Source organism: Vigna unguiculata, chromosome 5 (genome assembly GCF_004118075.2).
Source record: "Vigna unguiculata cultivar IT97K-499-35 chromosome 5, ASM411807v1, whole genome shotgun sequence".
In the NCBI taxonomy this organism is placed as follows: Eukaryota; Viridiplantae; Streptophyta; class Magnoliopsida; order Fabales; family Fabaceae; genus Vigna; species Vigna unguiculata.
Window position 1 is genome coordinate 40,878,977 of NC_040283.1, and position 10,077 is coordinate 40,889,053.

Below are 10,077 nucleotides of genomic sequence, written 5' to 3' on the forward strand. Positions count from 1 at the left end.
CTATTTTTTTAAGAATGTTGTGGTCTGAAGTTTATCTGCAATCTGTTTAAACCATGTTATCTGATTGGATGGTGTCCCATTTAGCTGCCTATAAAGTGTTTGTTGATAAGAAATGGGGCCACGAGACTAAGATTTATAATTGAACAGCCAAAAAGTATTGTAAAACTTTACAATATAATACTGTAATTTTTTATTTTTGTTGTGGTGTAGGTTAAAAATATTTTATTGGCAGGTAGATGTTTGGTAAAGATTGTTTTCATTTTATGAAAAAATGATCTGATATTTATTTGTAAGGAAAGAAGAAGGATTTAATTTAAGATAAGCAATTGAGAGTGGACGCAATCAATGGAATGAGTCGTAAAAGGTTTGATAGGAGATTATGGGCCGGCTGTCTCGGTATTTTGGTCAAGATTTTACTTTTGTTAGATGCGTTAGGTAATTTCATAAAAAATAATACTAATAATAATAATAATAATAAAAGTGTGATATGTTATACAAAGTTTAATTAGTCGGATGGTACACACATTCGTTCAGATGTGTTAGTTTAGTACCCGCTTTAAAAAATGTGCCAATCTAGTCTCAATCTTTGAAAAAGTGTCTTAATCAGTTCTCTTTCAGACAAAAATTACTAAAGTCTATACTTAATTCATAACTTTTACTACTAAATTTTAATATAAATATTAATACTTAATTTTGTAAGTCATTTTAAATATTAATACCTTTAACGGTGTTAATAATTTTTTGCTGAAAAGGAACTAATTGAGATATATTTTCAAAAATTAAAACTCAATTGACACATTTTTAAAAACGAATACGAAACTGACATATTTAAATGAAAATGAGTATTATCTGACTAATTAAACCTTTATATAAATAGCCAAATGTTAAAGGACAATAGTTAAAAATCGATAAGATTGTTATATATTTATTGGTTTAAAATTATTATAAATAGAGTGACTCTCTGTTTTCTATTTTAGCAGTTATTGATAGTACCCTTTTCATTTTTTTCATTATGTCAATTTATAAAAAAAAAGTATTTTCTTTCTTTGTTTTTTATCTTCTTTCATTTTAAGAATGGTTACATTCTGGAAGCTGTGTTGAATTTGACAAGAGACTGAGTAAACAGTGTACTCATATCATAAACGTGTTGCTCACTTCTTGTCCTCCCTTACATAATAATCTCCACCAAATGTTAAAAATATACAATCTTAGTTTTAATTTTAGGTATTATAATATTTTGTGTTGATTGGTGATTATGAAACCAAGTTTAATGAAGAGGGGAAGGAAGTGTTTAACACATTCAACTGTGTAGGAGACAAATCCATGAGATATTTATGAAAGATTTCCCATGTTGGCTCATGCATTGATTATAGGTCAAATTGTTGATTTTTTTAGTTGCCCTTTAACTATATCACCAATGTAACAACAGATCTACATGTAAAACCTACTTAGACACCATTTATTAATTTTAGTGTTGCTGACAAGGCCACCATCTTAATCTATCTTCATAAATTCCCACATGTCCATAACAAAGGAAATAATAGTACCTTAACTTTGAATTTGGCAAGTGATAAACAAACAAATATAGTACATCAAGATGTGACTAGAACTCATCTATAGATTAAAAATCGATCATCAATATATAAGTGAAAATAATTATTATTTTATAAAATGGATTTTGTAAGGTTTAATTAAATTTAAATTATACTCTTAATATGATATCAAAATCATGGATTAGAGTTTATCATAATTAAATATATTATTTTATTGAATTTATTGTTTCAATTTTTATTCAATCATTATATATGTCTATTCACACATTCAAGAAATATATATTTTGGTGTAAAATGATGGGTTGAAAGTCTCGTATTGACTAAACATAAAATTAATTTGTGGTATATAAATAATTGTAAATCTTACTTTATAAGTTGATTTTGTAAGATTAAATTATGTTTAAAATATACTTTTTAACACATATTTTGCCACATAAATGAAGAGTGTTTTTTCTTCGGATAATGATACTTTAATCCACTTTTTTTAACCTACTTTTAATTTATCAGTCTCATTACCCTTAAATCATCACATCACTACAAAAATATAAAATAGATGATCTAAGGGTGATGAGAGTGATGGATTAAAAGTAGATAAAAAAAATGGATTAAAATATCATTTTCCTTTTCTTTTTAAATCTTCTTCTCGAGGAACATGGCTTGGGTAAAACAAATGGCTTCAGGCTCTCATCTCACCCATTCAAAGGACAAAAAAAATGTTATCAGCAACTCAGTCTGTTATGCTTTCTTTTCTTCCCTTTTCAATCTTCAAACTCGTTTATTATTTGTTCCCATTTTTTCTGTCACAGCAGAAAAAAAAAAGCACCAAAATGAAGAGTCGCTTTCGTACTGGAAGGTCGAGCAGAAATGAAGGATATCAAACTGAAAAAACAGTTGGGACCTACAATTTCGGACAAACATTTTGAGACCTGAACAAGTGGTTGCCCGCAAACACTTATGATCTACTATTATGGCAAAAGTTGAAATACAATTCTATGTTGGCAGAGGAGATAAATAGAAGGAATGAAAACAAAATGTACAAAAAGGGATTATGATGTTAAAAATTATTATTTAAACAATGGAAAATGTATTTTTAGAAAGCTTTAGATATATTATGGGTTCACTTAACTTTTTACTTCATGAATATTAGCACTTTTTTTCAACATACTATTCTTCATATATTTTTATCATAAAAGATTTTTTTTTTCTCTATCCGTATGTGAATACATGTCATAATTAGATTTATTCGTGGAAACACAAAATTGAAAATAAATAGAAATTTAAAAGTTAAAATAATAAATATAACATCTCAATTTTAACAGTTTAAAACTAATCAAATATGATGTTTCACCTTAATATATTAATTAAGTCTTACAAATAGTAGGACTATATAAATATATCAATTATACAAACCAAACATTTTCTACTTCTAGACAAGATTGACCATTACAACAGTTTCTTACTAAAACCCTCTTTGGACCTAAAGGATGGCTCTTCACCCTCCAGATGTGCCTCTGAAACCACAATCATTGTTGCTCCCACCAAATAGGTGATAATCACAAAATGAAAACAAACAACACAAGACAGAAACACAAAAGAATGATAAGCTAATGAATTTTAAAGAATTATATCAAACTATATAATATTGATATATATAACAACTACAGACAAGCATATATATATATATATATATATATATATATATATATATATATATATATAGTGATAATCACAAAATGAAAATAAACAACACAAGACAGAAGCACAAAAGAATGATAAGCTAATGAATTTTAAAGAATTATCTCAAACTATATAATATTGATATATATAACAACTACATACAAGCATATATATATATATATATATATATATATATATATATATATATATATATATATATATATATATATATATATATATATATATATATATATATATATATATATATATATATATATAAATTACGACTCAATTAATTCAGATACATACATTAAGGTCGGATCCAATTAGTTTTGCACTTGTAGTGGCATTTCATGCTCTCCAGAGCGACAAGAGTGAAAACTCTACCATACAAGGTCATTCCATTGACACCTATGGTCAAGGAAAAACTCCTAGGCTAGGACCTGTTGCTTCTCTCACCACATACTCCATTCCTCTCTAATCGAGAATTTGAATGGTTATTAGAGCATCAGGATAACTGCTAAGACAATCTTTATTTCAATGCATACACTACCATAACCAATGCTAATCCTCCTTGGATTAGTATCAACCAATCTCAACTCAGTCTCCTATAATTAATCTCATATCATATACTCATCATTCATAATAGTTACAAAGCTTCTATAATAACTAAAATATCATCCAATTTAACTCAAAAATACAAATTTCAGGTTTTGACTTACTCACCCAGTGAGCACATATTGTTGGGCGAGAGGTGAAAGTCCCCTTCTCGATGAGCGACCAAATGGCTCGCCCAACAAATTTGCCACTGGAGCTACAGTTGAAAAATCTTCACATAAAGAGCCTAGTGAGAATTACTCGTCCAACGACTTCCCAAGTCTGAAAGTCCATAACTTAGAAATTCGCCCAAAAAGTAATGACTCGTCCAAAGAGTAATGACTCGTCCAACGAGTTTGCGAATTTGCATAATTTTGCAGATCAATATTCTACATAATTTTTCCAATCAACTCACTTGCTCAACGAGTAATGCTCGCCCAACGAGTCTGCAAAATCCTAGAAAAACTGATCTAAACATAATTATGCATATTCAGCTAGTCCAACAACTTCAAAACGTTTGTATAGACCATTCAAATATCAAACATCAATTCTATTAAAACATTCACACCAATTGAACTCAAACGCACCTATAACACAACAGTTATTTCTCGAATAACAGGTAAAACATAAATCTTCATGGCTTTCAAACATCACAAGCAATACCACATAGCAGATACCTCAATCAATCACAAAATAATCATACAATATGCATTCCTAACATGTTTAAGAATTAAAATAGAGAAATTAGCTTACCTTACCTGATATCCCTGTTAAATAGCTCTACGAACGCCAAACACCTCTAATTCCACAAAATGCTCTATCTACACATAGAAACATCACAAGAATGATCAGGGCATATCGTTATGATCATTGATCAACAGAGACTCATACTGATGAATAAAACGACACATGCAAGCGAAAGAGCTCACATGCAAGAGAAAACCAAAATAGACAAAAAAGAAGACAGAAACTCAACTTACGTGAATATAGAAACTGATCAATCCAACTTGAAGAGCTCGTTAAGAGGATCAATCTTATAGTCTCGATTCTTCAATAAAACAGAACTATTGTAGAGAAGTAAGAGACTCTAGAAAAGTGATTTCTAGATATATAGTGTGTTTTAAAATAATGAAACTCTTTATAACATTTTTATTTATACTAAAATCTTTTAATATTAAAATAATCGAATATCAGTTCTCACACAACTACCACTCTTAAAATACCATTTTCTAAGATTTTACAATAAAATAACTATTTTATTTATAAAATAATTGTATTTAATTTAGCAATTATTTAAATGAAGAAAAATGAAAATAAAATTGAAAAACAAAATGTATACGAAAAAAAATAATCTTCGTATAATTGATGTTTAAGTATCACAAAAGTTCTATTTTTTCTATCTCTGTCACGGAGAGCTTTAATAATTCATGAAAAACAAATAAAAAAAATAGTTCTGATACCAAATTAAAACATATAATTCATTCTATAATTTCTATTCTTTTATTGTTTTCCACATGTATTATGCTTTTATAACATTTTAGTTTTATAAATCAGAATTAAGAAAGTTACGATTATATAATATTTTGTACTCCTATTTAAATCTATAATTTAGTTTATAAAATATCTTCATTTCAATAAAAAAAAAACTTATAAAATTATTTAAAATTATATTATAGGAAAGTGTGGAATATTATTAAAAAATAATAGAAGAAAAATTGTATATTGAAAATACTCAAATTCCCTCTTATTAATCAACTAGTTAAACATCTCATCACCAAATCCATTAGAGAGTGCAAAACCATCAACATGTCATTAGAAGTGCAAATGTTCAATATTTTTTTTATGTCGAAGGTGAATAATAATATGCTCTAATATTCCAATAGATAGCATAGACTAATGTAGAAATCTTGCTCCCCTGTTCTAATCATTAATTCAGAGTACAATTCAATGGGGGTAGAGTTGTGGATTGTAATAGAAAACTTGTCAATTTATTGAACAACACTTCTTGATCTGAATATTTTCCATACATGTTATATCAATTTATTTCTTAAATTCAATTTAAACATATTTTACAGCTTAAAATCCTTTTGGCTTTTTTTTATTAGAGCCAAACATTTTAAATCTTTATTAAGTAAGTATTATATTGATTAAAAATTATGAAATATATTTAGTAAATATTGTAATGCTATAATAGTGTCAATATATTTTCAAAATTGAAAAAAACAAATGTTATAAACTTTTGCTCTAATAAAAATATTAATAAATTAATATCTATTTTTATAAATAGTTTAATGTCTATGCACTAGCGATATTGCTTTATATTATTGATCAATTAAACACTTTTCTTAACATGATTTTCAAGATAATTATTATTAAAACTAATAATTTTATTGCATATTGATTGTAATCAAACAATCCTATAAAACTGTCACACTATTTATTAGGGAGTAATTCTCTCTCTTCATTTATATCATATATTACTTACAGTATTTGTATTACTTTTAACAAATTTTATCATAATTAATTATTATTTAATATCAACAATATTGAGAGAAATTCATTTTCGTCCTTTACTTTTGATGTGATTTTTTGTGTGATTTAGTATGGATATTTTTTAAAAATAAAATATAATGATATATTAATTAATGATTCGTATTAAATTATATTAGACAGCGGAGGAGGATGAGAGTTAAAAAATAAAAATTATAATACCATTTTCCTATTTTAAAACAGATTAGGTAAATTAATCATTATATTGTTAGAATTTTCATTACAAAGCATTAGTATATGATTTTTGCAACTTAGAAAACTATGAAATTGATATAAAGATAGGTAGATCATTAGTATAATGTTAATTTCGTTTTACTCCACATTTTCTGGAATCTAACAACTAATAGGGTGGCCCAACACGTAACTGATAAGTTGTTTGGTTCGGATCCAATCCAACATGTACTCTAAGCATGGGCTTCTTCTACACCCACTTACCAAAACAGAATACGCGTTTTGCAGACGTGCAAGTAAAAGCTAACTTCTTTAGCGTCAAGTTAACAGAGAAAAAAGCACGTTTGGATTTTTTCTTCCTGTACCCCGGTAATTTCTTGGTGCACCTAATCATATTGAAAATAAGGCATTTTTTAGAGGGCAGGGGTGGGTGTGGATCTATAGCTTACAAACCATTGGTTGCTTTCTCATCCAAAAACCAAAACCAAAGATAAGAGGATAAGGCCACGTGGCAAAAACCCACACCCTCTTCTTCCTTCTCACCACCACAACACTAAAAAAAAAAAAACTCTCTACTTTCCCTCACTCTCTCACCTTTCTCTTTCTCCAACACCATGGCTTCCCCAACACTAATAACCCCAACCTCCACCCCCAAATCACTCACCCCCGTCAAGCCCAAACCAACAACCCTCGTCTCCGCCACCCTCTCCCCCACCACCGCCACCGCCACCCACCCACGCCGCCGCCAATTCTTGTCCTTCACCGCCTCCCTCGTCTCCTCCGTGCTTCCGCTGGCCCCGGCACTGGCCTCGTCGGACGAGGAGTACGTGAAGGAGACGGAGGACGTGATCAACAAGGTGAGGACGACAATCACGCTGGACAAGAACGACCCGAACGTGGCGACGGCGGTGGCTGATCTGAGAGAAAGTTCGAACTCGTGGGTGGCGAAGTACCGGAGGGAGAAAGCGCTTCTGGGTAGGGCTTCCTTCAGGGACATGTACTCGGCGCTGAATGCTGTCTCCGGACACTACATTAGCTTCGGACCCACCGCTCCCATTCCCACCAAACGAAGAGCCAGGATCTTGGAGGAGGTCGACACCGCCGAGAAAGCGCTTCTCCGAGGAAGATGAGTCATGCAAACAACCTTTTCTTTCAACTTCTTCTTCTTCTCCGATCTTCTTTAATCTGCTTCCTTTACTTTTTGTATTATCATTACTCTATTCAAAAAACTATGTATTTATATATGTATGTATGCAATCATATCATAGAGTGAGAGTAAAAAGAATGGAGGCATTTTCCGATTATGACATGATGGCATTTTTAGTATATTATGCTCTGTAATTCTCTTTTATCTATCTCACTTCTATTTTTTGCTATCAGATTATCTTCTATTATATGCTATTCTTAACTGCAGAGACAATTTTCTTCAAATGAGTATGAACCAAATTTTGAACACACTTATATATCCACACAACTCAACATATCTAATTAAATTTAAATAATATTGTTTTTAGTTCATCTATAATAGTTAGGGTTTTTTATATTGTTTAATTATTTTGAGTAATTACTCATTAATTATTATCTTTGTTATTTTCTTTATATAAATTACTTATTTGAATTTCTCACTTGATATATATTTAGTTATTTTAGTCTCTGGAATTGTGGGATTTTAAGGACTTAAGTTAATTGAAAACTATATTTCTAAGTTATTAAAACGTTGATAAAATATGGTTGAGAGAGATTTTACTTAGAGTTAATCAGTTAATTTTTTTTAATGAAGATTAGTTTTTATATTTCGCATCAATCAATGATATAATACTAAAAAGGTTTAATTATACTTTTGGTCTCCATTTTAGAGTCAAAATCTCAAAATGGTACCCAAATTTTTAAAAGTCTCAAAATGGTCCCCTTTTTTGTTAAAACGTCTCACGTTTGTCCTTCCCGTTAAGTCAAGGTTGACGCCGTTAGAGGAAGTGTCACGTGTCAGTTCCTCGATTTTTTGAATTTTTTATTAATTTTTTTTTGAATTTTTTTAAAAAAATAAAAAAATTGTCACGTGTCAAGCTGTCATCGTGCCACGTGGCAGTGATAGTGACACGTGTCAGTATTACGCCACGTGTCATTTTGTTAGTCTCAATTTGGTCCTTTTATTTTAATTTGTCTCAATTTAATTCCAATTTTTGTAAAAATTTATCAATTTTGTCCCTCTCCAAATTGAAATCAAATTTAATTTCTGTATAAATGTACACAAATAGTTCCATCAAAATTGATATTTCAAGTAAATATTTTTAACCAAATTAAGTTCATTTAATTAATATTTTACATTGAACTTTATTTAAAATGGTTTAAAAGTTGTTAATAGAAAATAATGTTAATAGAAAAAAATCATAAATTACCTAGTTCATGTTACAATAAAACACATATAAATTTAAAATTTGAAAACAATTTTAAGTAAAGTTGAATGTGAAACAAAATTTTAACTAAACTTAGCTATGTTAAAAATATATAATAAAAATATCAATTTAAATAAAAATATCAAATTTAATAATTTGTATAACATTTATATAAAATTAAATTTTGTTTCAATTTGAAGGGGGACAAAATTGCTCATTTTTACAAAAATTTGGACTAAATTGAGACAAATTAAAATAAAGGGACCAAATTGAGACTAACAAAATGACACGTGGCGTAATACTGACACGTGTCACTGTCACTACCACGTAGCACGATGACAGCTTGACACGTGGCAATTTTTTTGATTTTTTTAAAAAAATTTAAAATAAAAATTCAAAATAAAATAAAAATTCAAAAAAAATTAATAAAAAAATTCAAAAAATTGAGGAACGTGGCACTCCCTCTAACGGCATCAACCTTGACTTAACGGGAAGGGCAAACATGAGACGTTTCAACAAAAAAGGGGACCATTTTGAGACTTTTAAAAATTTTGGTACCATCTTGAGATTTTGACTGCAAAATGAGGACCAAAGGCATAATTAAACCTACTAAAAAATAGCTTTTTTAAAAACTATAATAACTGAAATTTAAAAATTATAATCAAATAAATAATTTAACATCCTTATAAATTGAATTTCGGGTTGTGTATTTGATCTTCAAAGAAAGATGAAATAAGTATTTTACAAAATATTAAGCTAATTAGGTGTACTTTTTTTATTCGTTAACTGGGTATATAGCAATGGACTACATTTCTTCGGTTCCACTTATAATATCTTTAAACTTCTTTTCTCTCTTCTCCTTTTCTTTTTCACCCAGTTCGCCCTATTTTAAGCTACATTCTTATAATTATTTCTCTAGTAAGAATAACTTGAGATATTGTATATTATGTTAAATATAACTCTTGTTATTGATAAATTTTGATTATTTTCCATTGATAGATGACATAGTTATTTTTTTAATCAATATATAAGTAAAGAAGTTTTAACTAATATTGATAAAAGTTATTTTTATTTAATATTGTTTTAAATTATTTGTTTGTGAATTTAGGTAAGTAGACATAAATTCAATATTTTTC

General features: G+C 28.7%; 1 protein-coding gene across 1 annotated transcript; it reads left to right on the forward strand.

Annotated features, from left to right (window-relative positions):
• The first annotated feature begins 7,096 nt into the window (after positions 1 to 7,096).
• On the forward strand, positions 7,097 to 7,924 carry LOC114184052 (photosystem II repair protein PSB27-H1, chloroplastic). The gene has a single exon (XM_028071288.1). It carries the CDS (start codon positions 7,163 to 7,165, stop codon positions 7,676 to 7,678), a length of 516 nt encoding a protein of 171 aa, XP_027927089.1. The 5' UTR covers positions 7,097 to 7,162; the 3' UTR covers positions 7,679 to 7,924.
• The last annotated feature ends 2,153 nt before the right edge of the window (positions 7,925 to 10,077 follow it).